The following is a 26,193-nucleotide window of genomic DNA, read 5'->3' as shown; positions in this document are numbered from 1 at the left end:
CAGTTTTACTACGAGTTAAAGTAGGTAATGCCTAACTAAAAAAAAAGAGAGAGAACTGAAATGTAAAAAAATCATGAAGACAGTTTGGGCAATATTTTAAAAGCATCTAGAAACAAGTCACTTTGGAGCTTTTGAAAATAATATTCTCTATTCATCTTGAAAATTGGTTTTCTTTTTTTAAAACCAAACCCTAAATTTGGGCCCAAAGCTTACTGGCACTATCTTTTTAATATTGTAAATATATCATGTGTGCCCTTTTAAAGGGTGTACTTTAATATGCATTTGGATATCCTGAACATCATTTGTATGCACATAGCTATTTTTGTGTGCGACTTCCCTCCAATGTCTATACAAATCATTGACAGCCATTCAGAATTTTGTCTTGTGCATCTTGGTTGTGATATCTTTAAAGTTTACTTTATTCCATACCCATCATGCCCAAATAAACTAACTCAACTTACTTTCTTTTCTAGACATTCTGCAAATTTCAGCTGCTTCAACAGCTTCTTCTGTTTGTTGCTGAAGCGATTGTCCTGCTCCGCACTCGTTCCCTACAATAGAAAGATTTTAGTCAGTATGACATCAAACTTGATTCCACAGCTAGTCTGCCACTTGTCACTTGCCATATATTACACCTCTACCCCGCTATAACGCGACCCGATATAATACGAATTTGGATTTAATGCGGTAAAGCAGTGCTCCGGGGGGGCGGGGCTGCGCCCTCCAGTGGATCAAAGCAAGTTCGATATAACACCGTTTCACCTATAACGCGGTAAGATTTTTTGGCTCCCGAGAACAGCGTTATAGCGAGGTAGAGGTGTATTTGCATTAAACACAATTTTGATAAACTGCAAAGCAATTAAAAAATATTCAGTTGTACCACCCGTGCAGACACCTTCAAGAAGCATTCCACTTCACTAACCAATCGTTATATCCTACTGAAAACGGTAATCAGGTTTCAGAGCTCTGACACTTAAATCATATAATTCACCATGGTGCAGTACTTGCAAATCTAAAAGCATGCACAATGCTGTTAAATAATTTTGAGTTGCAGTATACAGCCTTCTCAAAGAGATCTGCTCAGCAGGAATCAGTTCATTTTTTTCTGTCCAAGAGCAGAAAAAAGCAGAAGGAAATAACTGGAGCATTTATGGTATAGATCAAAGGAGAAATCTTTTTAATACTGCTATTCACCCTTGCCCCCGTTATTTTTAGTAACTTCAAGTGCTCATTTTCTTCTTGAAATCTGGTGTCAAAGATAGATTTGGTTTTAAATCGGAGTCTCAGGGCTTGTCTATACTTGAAGCACTACAGAGGCACAGCTGCAGATACTGTAGCGCTACAAGTGTAGACACTCACCAAAAAAACAGGAGGGGCGTCTCCTGCTGGTATAGTTAAATTGACCTCCTGGAGAGGCGGTAGCTAGGTCCAGGGAAGAAGAGCCGTCTATGCTGAGGGTTAGGTTGGCTTAAATCTGTCACTCAGGGGAGTGGACTTTTCACACACAGGTCGACAACTTTTGAATGTAGACCCGGCCTCAGAGCTAAAACATCAGAAATGACATTATACACTGAAATTATCAGAAGATTACAAATACTCAATCCTTTACTCAAGCTTCAGGTGAAATTTCTTTGAAATTTACCACCACCCTTCACAGTTCATTAATCTAGCATGTAATAAGCAACAGGTTATAAAGAGGGGAATCCTGCTTTGTTGATTGTACAGCATTATAAATGATTGATTCACTTTCATGTATAGTGAAACTATAGTCAGAGATTGAATAATCCTGGAAACAACATTTGCATAAGTAGATCTATTTACTTCATACACATGCAAGTATGAATTTGCAGGATTGGGTCCTAATATTGTATTTTTTTAAAACGTGATGCAACAAATGTTAATATAGCTCAGTTTGTCCAGACCAAAGGTTCTGAAATATTGTTCATTTGTTTAGTCTTGAATCACTATGTTTTCATATTCATATATTTCTTATTTAAACCAGCTACTATTGTAAGAGAGGCATTTATACACGCACCTTCCGATACGTTACAATATGGTAAGTATTTAAATTAACATACTGGTCCAACCATACAGCTTGGGATGGAACTAGAGGGCAAGCAAGTATACTGAGCTTTTGCTGCATTAAGGTACTCCATCCACTTGATTTAAAGCAATTTAGAATTTAATCCAAGCTCTCCAGTCACTCTTTATTATGCAAACATAAATTGAATTAATCTGATCCTGAACTGCAAGCTCACCAGTCTTATATTGCATGACTGCTTCAACCTGAGTACCATCTAACTCCATGCCTAGAGACATGAAATAAGAATGTTGCCACTTTAAATCAAAAAAATAAAAGCACATTTGTTTTTGCTTGCTTTCAGTTATTAACTTGACACTGCAGACTGTATTGTAAAATTGTGCATCTTCTACAAAAGCACCTTCAGATGTGTCAGCAAGATAAAATGCTATAAATGAAGTCATTACATACAGAGATGGGGCTATAACTCCTAATGTTCTCCTCTGTAATTCTGAAGAATAGAAATCCTAGGGGCTAGCATTTATTTTCAAGGATTAAGATACATCTGAATACAAGACTAGCCACAGTGCTTCCATGCTTGATGTGTGCCCTCTTCAGTCAAACCTGAATTTAGCATATTTGTCACATCACCCAAATATTCAAGATTTTGCAGTCAGATATAGAAATAAGATTCTCTCCCCCCCCCCCGGAGGCAGAAAAAAGCAGTTGGAATTTTGCTCAGCCCCATAGCCTAGACGTTCACAAGGCATGGTAAGCAGCATTGGTCACCAAGAGAGATTTGAAATTGCATGAACAATCTGCATTTCAATGAAGAAGCCAATTTGTAAATTGTACACATTGTGTTGAGAACATGCAACGTCCCGAGATTATCAACAATAGCAACAGTCCTCTTTGCTCTGAGGAAGAGATTAAACTGCTAACCTGCTTTTATAATAATCCCAAAAACTAAAAATGTGTTTACAAAGAAGGTATTTTCACTGTAATTAATTGAGTACTTACTGACCATAAAAGCTGTGTGTGTAAAAACACATCACTTGGAAAAACCCTGAATCATCAGACTTTGAACCAAACTCTGCAAAGCCAGAGGACCAGGCATACCAATTCTTTCTGTGAAGCAGTAAATGTAGAGTCCAGTGTTTGCAGGAGGATGCTCTTAGACTGTATACTCCCTGAGGCAAAAATAACCTTTTCTTGTGTTTTTAAAGCACCATGCATACACAACCAAACAGCCTTTGCTTTGGAGTCTTTCTTCCAAGCTAAATTAAATTGATATTTTTAGTGCCACCTACTCTCACGATCGCCTCTGGCTGTAGTCCCATACGGAAAACCAGTTAATTCTAATAAGATGGGGAAAGGGGAGAAGGATACACAATAACATATCCAGAGTATATTTAAGTTTTATAGCCTCTAAGGATGTTCCCGATATTTTTCCCCACAGTGTTTGTTTTAGCAAAGGCAAAAGCCAACATGAACAAACACCCAGGATAGCCATTTTTTAATCAGGTTTCAGAGTAGCAGCCGTGTTAGTCTGTATCCGCAAAAAGAAGAACAGGAGTACTTGTGGCACCTTAGAGACTAACAAATTTATTAGCGCATAAGCTCGAAAGCTTATGCTCTAATAAATTTATTAGTCTCTAAGGTGCCACAAGTACTCCTGTTCTATTTTTTAATCACTTGCTTTTGCCCAATGCTTTGCACCCGCTAAGTAACTAGACCATTACATATGTGAAGATCCGTTTTCCCCCCCGGGGAGGTAGGAAGAATATCAAATTGTTTTCTGCTACCTGATTGGCACCGGAGGATCTAAAGGCCAAAATCACTCTCTCTCCCTACCATCTCATGGGGATAAGGCAGATGCGTTCTAGGTACCGCTATACATAAAGTTTCCCAGCTGTCAGGGCTGGACAACCGTCTCCATCGCGTGACCAAAACAAGAGGGTCGCTGGCCAGGACGACAAGTAGCAGGCGCAGAGTGAGGTTCAGGGACCAGACTCCAGGGCGCCCACGCCGAGCGGAGTTCGGGTCCCAGCCCGGGCTGGAGAGACCCCCCCCGCTTCCTCCCGCGGGACACCAGGCCCGCGCGGCCCACATGGCAGCAGGGCCTGGCGAAGGCCTAGCGCACGGAAAGGCCCGGCTCGTCCTGGCGGCTCAGGCCCGGGAGAGGAGTGCGCGCGTGCGGGGGGAAGGGGGTAAGAGCTGCCCCTCCCTCCCGGACATACCCTCCCCAGCCCCAGAGGAAAGGGCAGGCCCCTCCCTCCTCCAACATACCCAGCCCCAGAGACCCCCACCGTCCCCTCGCGGCCCCCCCGCGGGTGGAACGAACCGCACCGACCACCTTCCGGCCGCCATTTTCTGCGCCGCGGCTCCTCACGGGAGCCTGCGCAGGGCGGGAGAGGAGGGAGGCAGGGCCGCGCTCGCGGGGGGACCCGGCGGCGGCAGCGCCCGTCGCGGTGCTGCCCAGCGGCCCGGCTCCCCGCGTTCTCCCGGCCGGGCCGGGCTGCTCCACCTGCCCGCTTAGGGGAACACTTACGCGGAAGAAGCCCGCATCCATCTTGCCTCCTCCTGGCCCGCAGAGCACTCCCTATCCCGGCGTGCACCGCGCCCGCAAGACCCCTTCCTCCCTCCTTCCCTCACGTTCACCGCGGGGAGGAGGAAAAGCGGCGAGATGAGAGACAGAGTCGCGCGACACAGAACGGAGTGGGCGGGTCCGAACACGACCGCGAGCCCCCCAGCCGTCAGCCAATCAGCGGACGCGGCGAAGCGGGCGGGACGCGCTCCACCTCAAGCCAATCAAAAGGCACCGTGATCGGGGGAGGGAATATGGGAGGAGGGTTCAAGGGTCTATCCGGCGGGCCCTGGCCAATGAGGAGGCGGCCCCATGGAGCGTGTGGGTTCTAGCTGCGCGAGAGGCGGAACATGCCCTTCCCGCGCGGCAGCGAAGGGAAGATTGTAATGCGCGCGCAGGCTGTGTCGAGGGGGTGCTTGGGTTCAGGTGGTCATGTGGTTGTGGAGTCAACTGCGCATGCGCCGAAGGGGGCCTGCCTAAGCAGGAGGGTTAAGTCCTGGCTGGTGGAGCTAGTATCGCCTCATCCTCCCCTCCCCCAGCCCCTCATTCCCGCGTGGCATCGACCTCCAGCTACTCAATGCTTCATAGGAACCCCCTCACCCTCAGTGGGGCAATGCCCCCCTCACTGGTATAGGGCCTCCCATCTCCCCCCTTCCTCAGGGACTGGTCCCCTATCGTCCCTCCCTGCCCCAGCCCAGGGCTTACCCCCCATTAGGCTGTGTCTTCACTAGCCGAAAGTGCATCCTTGACCCCAGGCTACCTGCTGCGGGGTAGTGAGCCTGCTGTAACTCCTAGTAGAGACGAGGCACTAGGGTCTTTACAACTAGGTAGCTAGAGGCGTTGGACCACAGGCCGGGGTATAGTGCTGAACGCGCCTAGCTCCATAGGGAAAAACAACAAAATCCACTACAATTGTCCAGCTGGGAAAATCACCTTTTTGTGGTGAAAACAAAGCCTGAGTGGGACAGGATTCTTCCTCCTGCACCCGTATGTGCTCTTTTGCCTGTCAGCCATTAAAGCAATGTCACTCCACTTCCCCTCTGCTGAACGTCAGGAACTTATTTATTAAATTAGCATTTGCATATTTGCCAGGCAATAGCATTCTTAGTGGCCAAGTGGAGCTCTTGGAGCTCACTGCTGAATTTGGTTAGCAAGCGCTCCTCAACAATGCATATTATTGTTTGATCTGCACCACAGCTTGGATTGTCTCGAAGACCCCAATGGTGCTGGTTGGCTGCACGAAGGCCTTGTCCAGTCCAGAATCAGTTAAGAAAGACCCACTGACAACATGGCATGTCAAAGCAGATGGGTGAGCAGTAGGGTCTGTGACGAGGTACTGATTGGTGGTTGATGTTAAGCAGCAGTCTTCCCGCCACAGGGACTCCACTGTCATGTCCTGGCATAGCAGCCTCAACCACAGTGTGTGTCGTGATGAAAGACGTGTAGTTGGTGGGCTAAAAAGGTCATTGGGGTAAGCTGTCAAGCTGGGGTTGTCATGTACCTTCTCAAGCAGCTTGCCTGCTGCAATCTCCCTCCTGAGGTAAGGGAACGATGTGGCTTAGAACTGGAAGCCATGGAAGATGAGTCAGTCGGAGAGTTCTTGTGATGATACACATTGTTGAGTTGAGTTGCTCATCAACAAGTTTGGTGTGTGCCAACCAACTCCATACTGGTGCACTGTACTCTGCTATTGAGTATGAGATGGCAAGGGCTGAAATCCTGAGGGCTGGAGCATCTGCTCCCCATGAAGAACCTGCCAGTTTGCGGCGAAGGTTGTTGCATCTACATCACACACCCGTGCTCTCTGAATACTAGAGAAGTATGTCCTGAGTTCTCCCACACACACAGTGAGTGATGCAGGGTCTGATCCAGCTGTCATTACAGCACTGTAAGTCAAGAGCTACTCAAGGATAAAAAAAAACAGGAGTACTTGTGGCACCTTAGAGACTAACAAATTTATTAGAGCATAAGCTTCTTCGGATGCATCCGAAGAAGTGGGCTGTAGTCCACGAAAGCTTATGCTCTAATAAATTTGTTAGTCTCTAAGGTGCCACAAGTACTCCTGTTTTTTTTTTGCGGATACAGACTGACACGGCTGCTACTCTGAAACCTGTCAAGGATCAAAGGAACAGAGGGGTAGTCGTGTTAGTCTGAATCTGTAAAAAACAAAGGTGCCACAGGACCTTCTGTTGCTTCTTTCAAGGATCAAACTGGATTGAGACTGTTTTCAGGCTTTATGTCTTTAGCAACCATGACCTGCTGGAAATTACTTGCTCCCCTAGCTCATCTGCAAAATGCTTCCAGCCTCTAGAGGAAGAGAACATCTGAACATACGGTAGCCGGTTTTCCCATTGCTTCATTATTTGTACTGACAGAGAGCAATATTTTGAAAGCAGAATTATCTAATATCTATGGGAGAGAATAGGTCAGTGTCGAAAAGTTATTGTAAGCGTTACAATAGTAAATAATACGGATTTAAAACACAAGTTTTGGAAGAGCTAAAACCCCCTCATGCTTTCAGAAATAAACCAGTCTAATTGGGATTAGAAAGAAACTTGGTTGGTTATAACGTAACTTCTGACTGCATGAGCTTCCTGTGAAGGATGTGGTAATGGCTACAGTCAAAGGCAGGGTACTGGATTAAACAGATCTGGAGTTTGCTATACTGTAACAATGGCTATGTAATATTCATATTGTTGTATATTAAAAAGACTATTTGAAAATTACACTCCTACCAAAGTTGGGGGGGTTATGTTTCTCTTTTAGATAAAAAAACTAAGTCTGTACATAGGTGCTGGAACTAGGGGTGCTACCGCACCACTTGTCTTGAAGTAGACAACTCAAATACATGGTTTCTGCCTTCAGCGCCCCCACTATAAAAATTGTTCCACTATAAAAACTGTATATCTTTAAGAGAACAAAACTGGAGTTTTTTAGTTTGGTTATGCTTTGCATTTGATGGCACTTAGCTGAAACAGACCAGGTATAGTTTCCCTTTTCTTGTTAGTTAGCAATGAGCATCTCTTCATTTGTATCCAACAGAGAATAAAGATGTTTTCAAAAAATAGCAAGTATGTGTGTAAAACCACAAAATTTGGCAGGGACTCAAGGGCAGGTGTGGGACTTTAGACAATATTAAAAAGAGGGGAGGAAAAGCTAGATTTCAAATTGACATCATCTCTTTTCCAGCATGTCATACATCCAGACTGGAGGTACTACTCGGCTGAATCAGCTAACGTTTCTACAGCACTTTGATAATGTGAAGCAGCGGTAAGTAGCCTTATAACTAGGATTGAAAGGATTAGATTTTTTATGAGTAAATCAGTACATGCTGATTTCACTCTACACACACCAACCAATGAAAATGTTAGAAATAGAAATTTACAAATAGGCAAAGTAAGAAAAATGCTGCTTGAGAAAACGTAGAGCTTTATTTAAAGATATTTCTTTGCATATTTGTCATGTGATGTTGACAATGTGTTTTAATGGTTATAAAGCTTTAACGTTTTGAATCTCAGCATCTTGTCATGAAATAGTCTATCAACCGCCTCCCCATTGTCTAAACCCCTTATAATTTCCCACAAATGTGAAAATTTAAAATGGATGAAAGTTGAAAAAATATTTTAAAATAAACATTGAAATTATCCATCAAAATTATATTAAAAAAATAAAAATAGAATTCTGCCAAGCTTATTTATAATCATGAACGAAGACAAATTTCTGCGATATTAGCAACTGTGGCAAAGCTGAGGAGTCCATCACTTATTGTTTAATCTGTAGGGAAATACTGCCTGTAATATAGGGTAACTGCTTCCTATCATATAGAAGGATGACGCTAGGTGGAGCTACATACCCTCTGCTAAAAAAAAAAAAAAAGTCAATTGAAAAATGCAAAAGGACCAAAAGCTGGCTTGCAGAAGCTTGTTTACAAATTCATTTGGTGAGGTTGTAGTTGTATGGTTGTAGTTTTTCGGGGTTTTTTTAAGTACGGTATGTTTGGTTACTTATTTTCACTGTGGGACCAAAGAGTTGGCAGGCTTGTTTCTGTGCATAGCTTGCATGTCATGTTACAGTATTGGTGCCTAAGATGCCACTATACTCACTGGCTAAAGCTTTTCCTGTCTGTGAAGGGTTGTCTTGCCTCTAGTTATGTTTCAGTAAAATATTTAAGATTAAGAATGTTATAGCTTCTGTCTAGAGTAGTGAGGCCTTGTCTAGCCTAGAGTTTGCAGCTTTAACTATGCCAGCATAGTTAGAACAGCAAACACCCTTTTCCTCCCCACTATACATACAGTTATCCCAGTATAAAAGTGTTTACTGGTATAGCTTATTCCAGTTTAGCAAACTGTAGCTAAACTAGGCTTTTACCAGCATACACCTCTACCCCAATATAACGCGACCTGATATAACACGAATTTGGATATAACGTGGTAAAGCAGTGCTCCGGCGGATCAAAGCAAGTTCGATATAACACGGTTTCACCTATAACGCGGTAAGATTTTTTGGCTCCCGAGAACAGCGTTATATTGGGGTAGAGGTGTAGTAATGTTATTGAAAAAGGAGTAAACAGTGTGATGGCAAAGTTTGCAGACAATACTAAATTACTCAAGATAGTTAAGTCCAAAGCAGACTGCAAAGAGTTAGAAAGGGATCTCACAAAACTGGGTGACAAAATGGTAGATGAAATTCAATGTTGATAAATGCAAAGTAATGCATATTGAAAAACATAATCCAAACTATACATTCAAAATGATGGGGTCTAAATTAGCTGTTACTGCTTAAGAAAAAGATCTTTGAATCATTGTGGATAGTTCTCTGCAAAACATCTGCTCAAAGTGCAGCAGCAATTAAAAAAGCCAATGTTAGGAACCATTAGGAAAGGGATAGATAAGACAGAACATATCATAGTGCCACAAAATAAATTCATGGTATACCCACGTCTTGAATCCCATGTGTAATTCTGGTTGCCCAATCTCAAAGAAAGATATATAAAAATTGGAAAAAGTACAGAGAAGGGCAACAAAAATGATTAGGGGGATGGAACAGCTTTCATGTGAGGAGAGATTAAAAAGACTGGGACTGTTTATCTTGGAAAAGAGACAACTGAGGGGAGATATGGTAGAAGTCTATAAAATCATCAATGGTGTGGAGAAAGTGAATAAGGAAGTATTATTTACCCCTTCACGTCTCACACGAACCAGGGGTCAGCCAATGAAATTAATAGGCAGCAGGTTTAAAACAAACATAAAGCAGTACTTCTTCACCCAATGCGCAGGCAATCTGTGGAACTTGTTGCCAGAGGATGTTCTGAAGGCCAAAAGTATGACTGGGTTTAAAAAAGAATTAGAAAAGTTGATAGAGGATAGGTCCATCAATAGCTATTAGCCAAGATGGTCAGGGACGCAACCCCAATGCTCTGGGTGTCCCTAAACCTCTGACTGCTAGAAGCTGGGACTGGACAACAGTAGTTGGATCACTCAACGTGCCCTGTTCTGTTCTCTCCTCTGAAGCATCTGGTACAGGTCACTGTCGGAAGACAGGAGACTGGGCTAGATGGACAGGTCACACCTGTCCAAGCTCTCATTCCAGGCTGTCTGCAGACGCATCTCCCCGTCATTTACACCCAGTTCACATTTTTGAGGTGGCGTTTGCAAATGTAACAACTTACCTTTCTGAGCCTTGGCTCAGGGTAAAAAAATTCACCGGCTTTTGTTTGTGGAACAATTTACAACCTGATGCCTAATGTTTTTTCTGGTTGCATGTTTTAAACTGAAGTACCCAGGGGAGTCAGGTTGACTTGTGACAGTAGTGGAGGGGAGAATTACAAAATGAGTTGCAATTAGATTTAAATCATGGGCAATTATTTCAAAAATCTCAGGCTTTGCATTTTAAAAAAAAATCCTTTTCAAAATTGGTTCTTTGATCGGTTTAATTAGTTACACCCCTTTGTAAGTGACAAAGAGTTTCCCAGGCAAAGCTGGCCTTATAGTATGTATAGAGCCACAAGTTGCCAAAACAGATCACTATCAGATCAGTGTGTCGTCCTCTCCTATCTCTGTGCCAGAAGGAGAAATCAAGATGGCCTGTCAGTTGCAAATTTTCTTAAGGCCCTCAGAAGGGTGGACAAGTGGTCACTAGCTTTTTTTGTGCTTAAAGCCGGCTCTCAAGTTGCAGTGGGGGAGGTTTAGGTTGGATATTAGGAAAAACTTTTTCACTAGGAGGGTGGTGAAGCATGGGAATGGGTTACCTAGGGAGGTGGTGGAATCTCCTTCCTTAGAGGTTTTTAAGGTCAGGCTTGACAAAGCCCTGGCTGGGATGATTTAGTTGGGGATTGGTCCTGCTTTGAGCAGGGGGTTGGACTAGATGACCTCCTGAGGTCCCTTCCAAACCTGATATTCTGTACATAAGTCTGTATTAACCCAAAACATTCTCTTTTAATACAACACCATGAATGTAATTTAAACCCACCAAACCAAGTGAATTCAGACCCAGAGATTAACACTGTAGTCAGTTCACTCTCTGTTGTGCCTGGGTATTCCAGTGTGTGGCTTGTGCTGCAACATTGAGGCTGGGCAAGTTGAAGGATGGGGTTGATGCTCTTTAGAACTCTATCATGTGCATCGCTATATAGGGGCTTTTGCACAAGGTGAATTATTAGATCAATAGGCTACACTGCCTTCTTCTGAACCATTGCTGTCTACTCTGTTAGCTAATGTTTAGGGACGCTCTAACATGTAGATCATGGACACAATAGGCCATAGAGAGTGTAACAATGCTGCTTTTGTGTGTGCACCCAGTGGGCCTGTGAAAAATCCTTGGGAAATTTTTGTTGAATTACTGCACACCCACAACAGTTACTCATGCAAAACCAAATAGCTTGTCGTTGCTTTTATAATTTATTTTTCTAAAAAAAAAAAAAAAAAAAAAAAAAAGCCAAAGTCTGTAATCTACATTACGGATTGCAACATTTCAGTTGTTTTTTTTAAAAGTCTATCTTTAAAGAAAAGCAGCCACACACACAAAATATCACTAGTTTTTCATTCTCTTCCTGTTTGACCCTCTTCTAATTTAAAAATAGAATTGGATTTTTCTCCCCATCCCATCATTTGGAAAAAAAAATAAAATAAATAAGTGCTCCCAAACTGAGAACCCAGCACAAATATGGCTGCTGAGTTAAAATCCCTGACAAGAGGGATTCAGCTGGAAACTGACAAATTCTGTCAAGTTGCTAAAACACATCAAATCTTTTTTTTTTAAAAAAAAGCACATCACATTCATACCTTGTTTTATCTGAATCCATGTGTATGTATCTGATTGGGAATCAGAAAGGCCAGTGAAGTCTGAATACAGTTTTGTTACTTCACGTGTTATTCCTCATGCTTAAAATAAAAATAAAAAGATACAAGCATAACAAATCCAAGAATGAAGCATAGTTGTAGCCTTTACATCCAGATCTTTCATCTTCATCACTATTGATCACTGCAGGAGAGGAAAAGAGAGCCCACCAAACTGCTCATGACTGATCAAGGACACTAAATACAGGAGTGTGCATCTTTTGACCCATCTAAAGGGTATTTTTGCCATTTGTTGCCACTTAACTTCTACAGAGAAAAGAAGACTCTTCATTTTCCTGTTGATATGATGCCATCACATTGTTAGATCGGCCATACAAAGGTGCTCAGCATTTTATTTTTTCCTTCTACTAAAAGAAAACGTGGCCAGTTACCCACATAATCCTTGGTTTCAACTCCACACGTAGTCACTGTACCAGTGCCAATTCTCCTCTGGTAAAGAGTCACAGGTCTATGTGAATAAAGAGTCTGGTTGTCATGTCTCATTCTTCAAGGAGAGTGATCTCTCATAGGTAGGGCCAACGTCCACAGTCATCTGTTCTGCATATGGATGTCCACTGGTATGATAGTTACTGTTGTGGGTTGATTAGCATTGGTACTGTTCTGACCGAAAGTAGGTGGGGTCTTGACTTTGGTACTTGTGGGTTCCAGCTCTCGTTTTGCCCTCATGTGTCTGTAAAGAGAAATTAAAATTTCATCATCATTTCCTACTTGTCCGGGTGTGGGCTCTCCTATTCTAAGTCCTGTCTGGGGGAAAATGGCAAGAATCATGGTGCATTGAACATCAAGGGTGAAATCCTGGCCACACTGAAGTCAATGGGAATTCCTGCCATTTTAGTCAGTGGAGCCAAGATTTCATCCCAAGATTTTAACTGAAACCCAGTGTTACTAATGGTTCATCAGTGTGGTGACAAGAGTTTTAGATTTACACCCTTCTTCACTTTCCTCCACGAACATGCCAGAAGCAGCAGCTCTCTGTTGCCCCACTCTGCTAAATGTGGGCAATGAGTTCCAAAGAACAGGGGCCAACACCAAGAATCTTCTGCTGCGTGCTCCAAGAGTTAATCCTTGGAGACAGGCAGTGAGAGCATTACAGCTGGCTAACTGTAACGGGGGATGGGGAAGAGGAGGAAATGACCAGTACAGCAGGTTGAAAAAAAAAGAGTACATTGTTTTTTGAAAATTTTTCAAAGTTGTTACTGTTTTGCGGGGTATGAAATGGATCTTTTTTGTTTCTCCCCCCCCCCCCCCCAGTTTTTACAAGTTTATTTTATTGCTGAATGAAAAAATTTGAATAAGCGTCATGAAAAATGAAAGTCAAGGTTTTGCAAAGATTTTACTTTTTGAAAAAGGCCATTTTTCAAATACATTTTTACTTCCAAAAATTTCAGCCAGGATCCAAGTCATTTAGGGATTTATAGATAATTAGCACCTGAAAACAAACAGGAAGCCCATCTGCCCTGTCTAACATGTGGGCATCTGTATCCTCCACTGAGACAAAAGGCAGCAGGCTTCTGTCACCACAGGTACAAAAAGAAAACTGAAGACACAAACTCCTTCAGGATTCATGAAGATAACCTGGTTCATTTAAGTTGCCTCATCTGGAAGCAGCAGGTAACCAGAGGGCAGCATATGCCAGAAAATGGTAGACAAAACCTGGGGCTGGCATGCAAAAAGCCTCTGTTAGACTTGCATTCATTTATGCTTTTTGTATCATGGAAAGCAACAATGTAAAAACAGACAAATCCACTTTGAATATCCTGCTTGGAGCAAAGTGAAACTGACCTGATTTCTGGTCAGTTTCAGTTTGCTGCTGTGGGACAGGCAGCACAGGTAGTGGAGCAGCAGGGGGCAGGAAGGGCCAGCAATCAGGATGAGAGGGAAAGGAAATGGAACTAGGAAGGAGGAGGACGGGGAAGTTACATTTCTGTTTCTTGTAGAATCTTTCATGAAAACTGCATCTAAAACAGTTTTTAAATACAGCAGAATAGCAGAAGGAGAGAGAGACATCAAGAGGCATATGCAAAAGGAATTTAAAATGTTTTGTTCTGAAGTTGAGATATCAGAAAGCGTGGCAGAGGAGAAGGCAGGACAGCAAGGAAACCAGTGCTAGCAGAGTGGAAAGAACAGAAAAAGACAAGATCTTCAAGGTTGCAAGAGAGCATGGTTATGATGTCTGAAATTTCAAGTGAACAATCAGGAATGTGTATTGTAATTTTAAATCCTTGGAATTTCGGCAATTAAGTCCTTGAAATGGCCTGCGAGACAGCATAGACCTGAGAAATTCTAAGCACATGGCAGTGATTTCGGTTTATCCTGTCTAACCTTAGCTACATAAAAGAAATTAGGAACAAAGCCATGTACCTGTTATACATTTTCAACATGAGCAGAACCACTGTGAATATAATAATCACTCCAACTACGATGGCAGCTACGATTGCTCCGGAACCTACGAGGGGGGCAAGAAAAAAGACTGAGCATGTTTTGTTTAAATAGCTTTTATTGTATTGCTTGAACAAAACTTTGCCCGCTTAATTTAAATTACATGTTTAAAGAGAAAAAGATTTCCAAAACCTGTTTCCATTTTTATTTTTATTCCGGAAAAACAGTGATTTGAGGTGCAAACTCTGCAGGCAAAGGCTTAACTCCAAACACCGTGGCACCGAATTAGCGCTTAAGAATTAGAGAGTAAAACTGACTAAAATAAAACAAACTGACTGGTCTGTTTTCCTAATCTTTGCTGAAGGAAATACAATAAGTAAACAAACCCATTGAGAGACAGTCTGATCCAGTGGGTGGGGATTCAGGAGACCTATGGCTCTGCCCAACCAGTTATATGACCCTGGGCAAGTCGCTTCCCTTCTCTGTACCTCTGTGTTCCCTTCCACCCTTTGTCTGTTTCATCTTTTTGGGGCAGGAACTCTCCCTTAGTGTGGGTATGTCTACACTGCAGCTGGGAACGTGCTTCCTAGCTTGGGCAGATGGACAGGGCCGGCTTTAGGCCGATTCGCCCGATTCCCCGGAATCGGGCCCCGCGCACTCACCCCGGCGGCAGTCGTCTTCGGGGGCCCCGCTCTCCTGGCCAGAGCGCCGGCCGGAGCGCGGCAAGCCCCACGGCCCCGCTCTCCCGGCCAGAGCGCCGGCCAGCCCACGGGCCCGCTCTCCTGGCCAGAGCGCCGGCCGGAGCGCGGCAAGCCCCACGGCCCCGCTCTCCTGGCCAGAGCGCCAGCCAGCCCGCGGGCCCGCTCTCCTGGCCAGAGCGCCGGCCGGGGCGCGGCAAGCCCTGCGGTCCCCCCTCCCCCAGCCGGCAATCTGAAGTGCCGCCCCAGGAATCGGGCCCTGCACTTGCTAAAGCCGGCCCTGCAGATGGATACACAATAGCTCCACTTCTGCTAGCATGCTAAAAATGGCAGTGTAGCCAAGAGTAGCGGCTCAAGCTAACCACCCAGGTTCCAGGTGGGTTTGTACTCAGGCGGCTAACCTGAGCTGCTGCCCGTACTATCCCTGGCTACTCTGCTACTTTTAGCAATAGCCGGGGCAGAGCTAGCGCGTCTATCTGAGCTGGGACGCCTACTCCCAGCTGCAGTGTAGACACACCCCAAGAATCTGTGATGCCCAGCACAATGAGGCTATGATCTCTGCTGGGCCCTCTAGGTGCTGCCAATAAACAACTACTCACTGTGCATAAAGTTAAGCACATACCTACGTATGTGCTTACATATCATATGTATGCTCTACGTATCCTATGTTTTTCATTACAATCTTCGTACTAGAGGGCACGTTACTAGACTTTGTGCCTGGGCTAGTAAATTCTGCAAAACTAGCAAATGATGTCAAGTAAACTAGATTAATAAAAACAATTAATAAAAAAATAAGTTATCAGTAACAGAAGACTTTTTTCCTTTCTTCAAGTAGTCAGTGTCTATTTAATAGCTGAAAGAATCAAAACGCACATCAAAAACTCGTATAATTGCATTTAAACAGGACCTTCAAGACTGACACTTTTTTAAAATAAGCTCACTAAAATCCATTTTATTCTATTTAAATTTTGATTATCTTTAGGAGGATGAATTTTCAAAGGGTGATGTGGCAGTTTTGTATAAGTCCCTTGTGTAACAATGTTTGCACATGGGAATGTTTTCGGACATCTTTTCAAAATCTTCCCCAGACACATGGCATTTAAAATGCAACTCAAATATATCCATTGTCACAATATTTTTCTTACTCTGATAAAGAATTTCTTCTTGAGACTTTGTGGTCACATTTGTTGGAGACAGGGTATTATTTCCCAGTGGTGCAGCTGTCGTCATCTTGATTCCAGCTAGACAAAGAAAGAAGAATGATTTTAAAAACAAACAAACAAACACTGAAATAGCTACTGTCAGCACCCATTTGAGATAACTGGACAATTATCCATCAGATATTTGGGTCTTAACCAAAAGCTAGATTGTAATCACCTTACACCATGAATAGTTCTGTTGAAATGAACAAACCACTTGCAGAGTAAAGTCCTGTACCATGGATGGAATTCTGGCCCTACTGATGCCACGGGGAGTTTTGCCATGGACTTCAAGGTACCATGATTTCACCCAGTGTGAGTAAGGATACTCTTCTGGCCCCAAGTAAGCTATTCACCTTAAAATGTACAGTGTTCAGCACTGCTGACACATGGAATAAAGTAAGCAAATTCCATGCCCGCCAAAGATGCATTTTTACCATTACACAGTACTAAGTTTCAGAGGAGAAATCATGGCATAAACTGGAAACAAGTGGCAACAGACAACCAAGCTACAAAGACACTGAGTTTCAAAGTCCACATTGCAGTTTGGCCTGGAACTCCTGATATTTGGAATAGCAAAAGAACCTTGGCACAGTGACAATTCTGACCTTGAAAGTGGAAAACACAAGAGGGTTCTCTATTAGCATGAACAATTGTATTCTGCAGTACTTGTCCAAACCACTACCGCCTGAAATAGTGACTCTGCAATCTTTGGGGCTTTGTTTTGAATATGAAGGGAGAACAACTGGAAAAGAATAGAAGATTCTCATATATGCCATACACAGTTGCATTACATTCCTCATTGATTTGCACCAATGACTGGGAGACTCAGGGCAGGTCTACACTATGGGGTTAGTCAACCTAAGTTACACAACTCCAGCTATGTTATTCACGTAACTGGAGTCGACGTACCTTAGGTCGACTTATTGTGGTGTCTACACCGCGCTGGGTCAATGGAAGAAACTCTCCCGTCGACTTACCTTATGCTTTTTGTTCTGGTGGGGTACAAGAGTCGGCGGGAGAGCAATCTGCGGTCGATTTAGCGGGTCTTCACTAGACCCGTTAAATCAACCCCCCATGGATCGATCAACGCATGTCGATCCCCCGGTAAGTGGAAACAAATCCTCAGTCAGGGATACTAAATTTCGTGATTCAGTAAACGAACAAAGACTATTTTTAAACAGGCTACCGCTTCCGCAAACTTACTTTGACAATTGTGTCGGTTTTGATTATTTGTGATAAATCTCTGTAATAAGTGTTCAGTAATGTCAATGAAACCTTAGGAGACTTCGCCCCACTAAATCTTTGCTGACAAGTGAGGTAAGGCTGGCAGGAGAGATTTGGAAGAATGATTAGGTTTGGGGTTGGCAGATAGGAGAATGCATGAGATTCTACAGCACGTATCTATGATAATAAGTAAAATACTTTGCACTCTCTTTCTTTTAGAGTTCTCTGAGGAGAGGGGAAGAAAAAAAATCTTTATGCCAAAGGAAGATTTAAATCTTCAAATTACTTTCTTCATCCGAAGTGGAAAAAAACCCATTACTGTAATTAAATCACATTGCAGTCAATTATGATCCTACAGATGGCACGTACTGCAACAGGGCCATAATGGCAAAGTGAAATGAAGCATGCAATCCAGCCCACTCCTACTAATATGTCTGAAGAGGGACAGGACATGTTTGTGACTGGATCGATTGTGAGAGTTTAGTTTGTTTCTTCTTTCTACTCCATTTGGTAGCATTCTCAGGGAAAACATACAATCCGTACATGTTAATATAGGAAACACTTTATAAACCAGTCAGCGTTCTGTGTGTTACTAGTAACCTTAGCCATTAAAATAATCTTTCAACAGTGGAAGGATCCAAACACCTTCATAGAGACCACAACATTTATTTCAACTCTTTGATTTAAAGCTATAATGCCCTCCAACCTATCGAGATTAAATCATTCCTCAACTCTTGATGGTCTGGCTGAATCTCGTCTGTACCGATCAGGATTGTGCCTTACTCGTTTTCTTACGCTCCGCTGGGATATTGTACACTTTATGGGCAAGTTCTTGGTATCTGTTTGCTTCATGTCCTGTAAAATTAAAGCTAACCCAGAGCCCAATATAGGGCTTTTTTTTAATGGCGAGAAACCAACTGGTGAGATGGGGTAAAAAATTATAAGCTGCACAGCTTTACCACACACTCAACCAACCAGCTACTGAGGCTCCTTGAAGATCTCTCCCCCCCTTCCACACTATCCTCAAAAAGCTTCGCTGAAGCAGAATTTACCAAAGAAACGGAAAACACCAGGTGCAGTTTCTGGGAAGAGACGCGGGGTCATGACTCGAATCGCCTTTGCTGTGGCCGGGTTCCATCTCTCAGGAAAAAATTGGGACATGATTAAGTCTCCACTCATGAGGCCAGGAGGCTCCAGTTCACTGACATTTTTGCCATGACAACAACCCTTTATACTGCTACTGCACCTTCCATCTGTGGGGCTTGATCGCATCATTGCAAAACCATAGATCCACTTCTGTCTCCATACTTACCTCCTGAAAGCAGAGGTCAGGTTTGCCATCGTTAACAGAGCAGGAGGCTGTACTGCCTGCTGTGTTTGTGGTCCGCAATGGCACCAAGCGGAACACAAATCCCCGAACCTGGGTCTTGGCGGGAGCAGAAAGGCTCTTCCTGCCATTGAAGGAAGAGGAGTGAAAAGGGCAGAGCTGCAACGGTAAAGGTGGCTGGGCAGCAGGGTTAGAGAGACTGTTAACACATGGTCATTGTTCTGTGAGTGCATTGAGAACATACTGTACCGGCACAGTATGTGGTTGACAAGTTGTCTCTGGGTGCCAGGAGCTAGGGAGCCCACTATCACCATGGGAACCTACAGGGCATGTATGCTTCCTGGCACACAGCTGACTGTGGGTCTCCTAGTCTGCTATCCCAGCGATGCATTGGGCCAGGAGAAGGCAATGAAGCAGAACGGCAGTACCCTGGATGGCATATATAGACCGTGCAGACAAAGGCTGCTGTTTTCATCTATGATAGAAATAGGTATCAATCATTTCCTGCAAATAGACCATGTCTTTGATGGATAACTTTCCATGTATGCCATATTTTGGGGGGAGAGATTTGTATTAATACTGCATTGAGCTGGCATCCATGTGGGTGTTACACCCCTTTCTGCTTAATGGAATCAGAATAGCTAAACTTTGTAGCATATGCCCTATACTGCTAGCAGCTAATAGTGATTCTGCTTTAGTCGTTGAGTAGTAAGAACCTGGACCAAGATTATGAAAACTGGAGCCTAGAGTTAGGCTCCCAAGTAAGTGATCTTTAAAAGTATGGAGCACCGGGATTCTCAGCCCTTTTGAAAATTGGGCCACTTGAGAGCCTAAATAGAGATTTAGGAGCCTAACTTTAGGCACATAAGGTGAAATCCTGGCCCCAATAAAGTTAAAGGCAAAACTCCCAGTGACTGCAACGCGGCCACAATGTCACTCTGATTTTTGAAAACCTTGGCCTTTGGTTGGTGGAGCGGGAGGATCTGAGTTCTGTCCCTATTAAGTGCTAATTGTCCAGTTTGTGCACCACAGCGAGAGCTCATAGTCATGGATTTGTTACAATAGTAAAGAGTTCTATTAATAGGTTTTTTAATACATTGAGAATGGGAATTCAGAAAGTTACTGGCAGAGGGGAAGTGGGCGGCTGTTTTTTCCAATGTTTGCCCCAGCGCGAAACGTTAGAATCGCAAGGTTGTTTCAGTCAAATGGTTCAACTCTCTTTGGTTTGAAAAAAAATTTTTTTTTGAAAATAACTCTGTCCCAGAATCCACAACTGGGTCATTCTGCTCTGACTGAATGGTTCCTTTGTGTAACCAAGGCCAAGTTACTTTTGTAACATGATGATTTAGTCTGGTCATAGATCTTTTCACCCTGAAAGAAGGATTTTGGACCAAAAGCTCCAGTCCTCGACCATGGAGTTTTGCAGAGAATTTGCAACTCCTTCTGATAAAACCTGACAGCTCAGTGTCAAAACGATATTGTAGCTTCTCCACAAAGCTGCATTTTTCATCACCCACTGCTCCCCATTTCCATTTCAATTAAAGCTGTTGCTTAGCACTATGTGCCTGTTTAATGAGAAACATGTAAAAGGCATCTCAGGCATTTGCTTTGCTCTCATTTCAAGATGACAGCAGGGAGAGCATGATGGGAGTCAGGCATTACAGCTGGGGGGAAGCTGAGCAAATATTTCTTTAAGGGCCCGACTCAGGAAAAGTCATGCCCAGCTTTCACCAACTAGCAGGCTGTTCATGACTACGGAAACACACCCTCCAGGGCCTTCAGAGTGCAGACCGGATGGGTAATTTTCTTGGACTGTGTGCTAAGAATGCCAAACGATGGCCGATGAGAGAGGGTTGGACATTTCGGAGGATTGGTAACAGGATATTGCATCTGTCAGTTCTTGGTCACTAGTTCAAATCCATACCAGTAACTTACCAACTGGCCACTCAATCTGCCTAGAGTAAATAGAGGGCTGCTGGCGTACAGGCATTTATGGGGCCAAATTCATCTGCGGTCTAAGCAAGTGACACCCCATTGGAGTCAAATGGGACGTGCTTGTGTACAACAGGGATGAATTTTGTCTACAGGCCACGGCTGGCTTTTAAACAATCATACCAAGGACTCCATGTGAAAATAAAGTGATGTCATCACTTCGTTTCCATATTGCTACCATAAACCTGCTGAACATACAGGTTGTAAATACCTGTTAGAGAGAGACAGTATTCTGAGCGTAGGAGTGGCAGCAAGGAACTCTGGAGGGCTAATCCCCGGTCTGCCACAGTGCCTTGGAGAAACCTCTCTGCTTAGTTTCTCACCTGTGAAACAAGGAAGAGTTCTACTTATTTGCACAATTGGGTGTCATCCATCCAGTCCCAACTTCTAGCAGTCAGAGGTTTAGGGACACCCAGAGCATGGGGCTGCATCCCTGACCATTCTTGACTATTAGCCATTGATTTCTAGACCACACTGGCCCATAATATATGATCTAAACACCACTGAATTGAACGGGAATCTTTCCATCGACTTCGGTGGGCTTTGGATCAGGTCCTAATTTGTCTATAAAGTGCTTTGAAGATGAATAGCCCTGGGTAGATGCTATGGAACAGGCGTACTATGGTTTGCACTATTATCAACATTCATTTTAAATGGTCCCTCCACTAAACACACAGCACTGTACCTCATTCTGTACACGCACACCCGCCTGGGTTCCTCAGAGCTGCTAATTTATGTGTAATTCTACAGATAAAAGGGACCACAGATTGTGGAAATACTTCCAGATGTTCATTAGATGGATGCAAACATAACCAGCAGAGCGAAGCCCCTGGAATGTTTCCATTTAAATCACCTTTGCAGATACAGTACATCGGTTGTTTTGGCAACTGACTGCAATCCATCCATTTATAAAACCTTCCCTGTTCCCCTCAGTCCCAGCATTGCAAGCTGAATGGACATGCTCATTTACAATAACATCAGGGTTGGAGCTAACCAGCCAAACAACTACTGCTACTGCCTGAAACACCTGGTGAGGATAGAAGAGGGCGGTGGGGAAACATATAGGGTTTGTTTGCATGCTTCCATAAGAGCTTACGTTCGAGAGCTGACTTCCTGCGATGGAAAGGCAGGTGCTGCTTGGGAAGAGATGCAGACTTCAGCACTTAGCAATCCAGAAAAAAGGGTGTCATTATGTCAGACACTAATAATGGAAAGGTTCAAGAGTGCCTATTGGCTCCAGTCCCTATTTAAAATGCTGTGTTATAGCCAGACATTCAGCTGGATATTAAATCAGCCATTGTATCTGTATTTAGGGTGACCAGATGTCCCAATTTTATAGGGACAGTCCTGATATTTGGGGCTTAGTCTTATATAGCTGCCAATTACCCCCCACCCCGTCCTGATTTTTCACACTTGCTATCTGGTCACACTATCTGTATTACTTGCAATAACAGTTATACTTCTGTAGCAGCTGCAGTCTGGGGGTCTCAAAGTACAATGAATTAATCTTTCCAGCTCCACTGGATGGTTGTTAATCGCCTCTTTTAACATGTGGGGAATCCTGAAGCTGAGAATTAGTGACCTGCCCTCCTCAGTTGTACTCTGGTCACTGGCAGGGTTGGGAAGAACATGAGAAGTGCCGACTTCCAGATTGGCTACTCTGGAGCTTCCCCTGCTCCCACTGATGGCAACGGGGCAAGATCAAGCACTTAAGAATGGCCATACTGGGTCAAACCAATGGTCCACCTGGCCCAGTATCCTGTCTCTGACAGTAACTGGTGCCAGGTGCTTCAGAAGGAGTGAACAGAACAGGGCTATTTACCGAGTGAGCTACCCCGTCATCCAGTCCCTGCTTCTGGCAGGCAGAAGTTTAGGGACACCCAGAGCATGGGGCTGCGTCCCTGACTGTCGAACCAATGGGAGGGTTGGTGTTTTTCACTTCCATAGGCCCATTGAAAGCCCCAGCCCCGCACACTCTTTCGTTCCTGTCTGATGGCTGTTGGGCAGCCAATGAGAAAGGAGTTCAGAGAGTTTCAGTCCAATTCCCTATAGAAAGGTGCCCACGTCATGCTTGACCCTCCACCAGAGAGGCCAAGGATTCAACTGGCTGTAGAAACCAAACTACCCTCTCACCTCTAGGTCAGGGCTAAGGCTCACACTGTGGCTCTAAGTGTTTGGTGGATAAGCAGGCGTCTTGTCTCCATCAACCCACTACCTCTCAGAAGCAGCCGCATTCCCTGGCATGCAGCGCTGACGTTCAGCGTTACTGGCTAAGGCGCCCTCCCCTTGGTTACAGGTTTTATCGTCTTTGAGGGAATCAATCAAGTGTTTGTGGCAAGATCCCTCAACGCATTGGGGGGAAAGAGGTTTCTAAAAAAAAAAAAAAGACATCACAAAATCCATTTTTCTTCCCCCATAAGCCGACAGGCCATCCAACCTCAACCCAAACGGGCTCCACGGCCTGTTCCGTCATGCACCCCCTGGGACAACTTACAACAACGAATCCCACCACAACAGCTGGGCCCACTGCCTAAGTCTTAAGGCAAAATAAAACCACGATGTCCTTCAGCGAAATAATGCGCCTGAATTTACCTTGGGAAGATCTCTGGGGAGAAGAGAGAGAGAAAAAGAAAAAAAAAAAAAATCTAGGCTCAGATTAGCCTGCAGGAGCTATTGCATAAATGTGGCTTCAGGCAAACAATACAACCATGTACTAAGTGCCCTGATGTCAGACCAGCGCCTTTACATAAGCATTAGAGTCTCTCAGGCTCTGGCATGAAGCCCTCCAGGTTTAGCCGTTGTTAAACACACATTAAGGAGCACTTCATTTCCTTCCTAAGGCTGAGTGATAATCGCATTAAACTACAGGTGGTTTCTGCATCCAGCAACAGCAGCAGCATTAAAAAAAAACCTCCCACCTGCACAGCCTGAAGACAAGAGCAGCAAAGCACTGAAAGCCCTCAGCTCCTATTTGTTCAATCACCCTGTAGCCTCTGACCCTAGTTCTGCTGTATGAGCCCACAGCCAGGGCTGGACTATCCCCTTTCTTGGTTTAAATCATTATTACGGACGGGATTTTCAAAAGGAGCCCAGCACCCAAATTTCATGGAGAGCTGGGCCCCCAATTCCCTTACGTTCTCTTGAAAATCCAAGTCCTCAGTGGTCATATTTGAAATAACTGAGGGCGCTCCTCTGAAATCCACCTGGTGCTTTTCTAATGCCTGCCTCACTGTAGTTGCTAGACACTACATGCAGTGGTTCTCAAACCTTTTTTTTTTTCCTGCGGACCACTTGAAAATTGCTGAGGGTCTCGGCGGACCACTCAATGATCTTTCCAAATGTTGTTTGTGCCGTTAGCTATCTATTGTAAAGCACTTTGGATAAATGTACTATATATAAACAAAACCATGTAATAATAAACAACGGTTTTTTGTTCTACAAATAAAAGCACACAACTCCTATTTTAATATTTTAGGGGGAACTATCCGCGGACCACCTGAATGGAGCTCGCGGACCATTTCGTGGTCCGTGGACCAGTTTGAGAACCGCTGCACTACAGATATGGTTAAGAGAGACATCGATTCCATCTGATCACGCGCCAAGCTCTTGCTCCTCCTCATTTAGAGCTACTTTCTAAGGAGTTCAAATCGGGCAGGTTGCCCTCTAAAGGATTGCCGAAGAGAAAAGGAGTGATGGTAAAAGACAAAAGAATATGGGTGGGAGCAGGGGTGTATTGACACAAAGACTGAAGTGCTGCCCAGGAACCCACTCTAATCTCCCACTCACAAGATCCACAGCATTAAGGGCCTGATCCAAAGAAACCAGCTGCATTCTGGGATGGGCAATTCCCAGGAGGCTGTATGGTAGATGGAGGTTGTCATGGGAAAGGCCCAGTTTGGGCATCATGCATCCAGTCTGCAGAGGTGCCGAGTGCCCTCAACTCTCCTTGGAGTCTATGGGAACCTCACTGTTAAAAAAAAACCATCAGGCCACAGGTTGTCTAAAGCTGGGCTCCCAAAACAAGGAGGCATCCAAAAGAAAAGGCCACTTCTGAAAACTTGGGCTCAATTGACTTGCCCAAGGCCACTGAAGGAGTCTATGTCATAACCAGGATTGGAACGCAGGATTCCTGGTTCCCTGCGTCTGTCTAAAGCACTGAACCACACACTCTGCCCCTTCCTCCCTGTGTGAATACGGCTCTTTATTCTTAATCTGTACGACAGTAGCACCCGGAAGGCCCAGCTGAGATCAGGGCCCCATTGCGCCAGGCCCTGTACATACACACAGTAAGAGAGAGTCCCTGCCTTGAAGAGTTTACAAGCTAAATAGACAAGACAGAAAGGATGGGAGAATGGAAGCATCATCCCCATTTGACAGGTGGGAACCGAGGCAGAGCTGCCTGGCCACGTCTTCACCAGCAACAGTAGGGATGGGGAGTCGCTTGCGGAGACGGGGAGCCGCCCGAGGTGCTAGAAGAGGTGCTAGGTGAAGAAGAAAGAGGTTCTTTCTAGCTGTTGGCACTGCAGGTCTCTGTAATGAAATGGGTCCCTACCTAATTAACCAGTTTTACCCACTGTCCCATGTTGGTAGACTATGTAAATAAATAAATAAATAAATGGAGATATCCTATCTCCTAGAACTGGAAGGGACCTTGAAAGGTCATCGAGTCCAGCCCCCTGCCTTCACTAGCAGGACCAAGTACTGATTTTGCCCCAGATCCCTAATTGGCCCCCTCAAGGATTGAACTCACAACCCTGGGTTTAGCAGGCCAATGCTCAAACCACTGAGCTATCCCTCCCCCTTAGAACAAGGCCTTCTCAGTGGGAGCACCAGGAGGCACTGAACCTGATGGGAGCATAATCCCATACACACAGGGTTAGAACGCACACTGCCCCATCCCTTCAGGGTAGTAGCCATGCACCTCACCCCCTGCATCTGACCTGTGGGCAGGCCACGACCTTGTGCCAAAAGAGGCCCAGCAAGGCCCCACTGTCAGCAGAGCATGGAGTGTGGGAAAGTGGAGCAGGAACTGCATTGTGGTAGGAGGGTCTTGGTGAAGGTGCTTGTTGGTCCCTGAGAGACCAGATTTCTATTCTTGTCTCTGCCTCTGCCACTGATTTCCTGTGTGACCTTGGGCAAGGCCTCAGTTCCCCAGCCGTCACACAGGGATAACAACAACAACCCGTTGTGCAGTTATGAGGGCCATAGAGAAATATTCGGAAAGGGAATGAAAGTCTGATGCTAAAAAGAGCTTCAAAGGGGTGGGGGGAAAGAGCATTACTCTCCCCACACTCTCACACAACTGATCATCCATGCACGGCCCAGGTGCAATCTGGCCCATAGTTTTTATTAGTGAACTGCTACTGGTGTACAGCTCACAGAACTTTGATTTTCTATAAAAAGTTATTT

General features: G+C 44.4%; 2 protein-coding genes across 3 annotated transcripts in view; both read right to left on the bottom strand.

The window, feature by feature from the left end:
* Positions 1 to 4,743, bottom strand: part of SRRM1 (serine and arginine repetitive matrix 1) — a 28,762-nt gene extending 24,019 nt beyond the window's left edge. The window contains 2 exon segments of the mRNA XM_034754354.1: positions 462 to 551; positions 4,572 to 4,743. Of these exon segments, the coding sequence (XP_034610245.1) occupies positions 462 to 551; positions 4,572 to 4,592 (111 nt within the window). The 5' untranslated portion in view covers positions 4,593 to 4,743.
* Positions 4,744 to 11,863: 7,120 nt separating this feature from the next.
* Positions 11,864 to 26,193, bottom strand: part of NCMAP (non-compact myelin associated protein) — a 47,534-nt gene continuing 33,204 nt past the window's right edge. For both annotated transcript variants that reach the window (XM_034754357.1, XM_034754356.1), the window contains exons 2-4: positions 16,185 to 16,280; positions 14,324 to 14,408; positions 11,864 to 12,632 (exon numbers count right to left, since the gene is read on the bottom strand). In XM_034754357.1, the coding sequence (XP_034610248.1) occupies positions 12,491 to 12,632; positions 14,324 to 14,408; positions 16,185 to 16,280 (323 nt within the window). In that variant the 3' untranslated portion in view covers positions 11,864 to 12,490. The remainder of the gene's footprint in view (positions 12,633 to 14,323; positions 14,409 to 16,184; positions 16,281 to 26,193) is intronic.

This window comes from Trachemys scripta, chromosome 20 (assembly GCF_013100865.1).
Source record: "Trachemys scripta elegans isolate TJP31775 chromosome 20, CAS_Tse_1.0, whole genome shotgun sequence".
NCBI classification, from domain to species: Eukaryota; Metazoa; Chordata; order Testudines; family Emydidae; genus Trachemys; species Trachemys scripta.
This window is presented reverse-complemented; position numbering and strand designations above follow the sequence as displayed.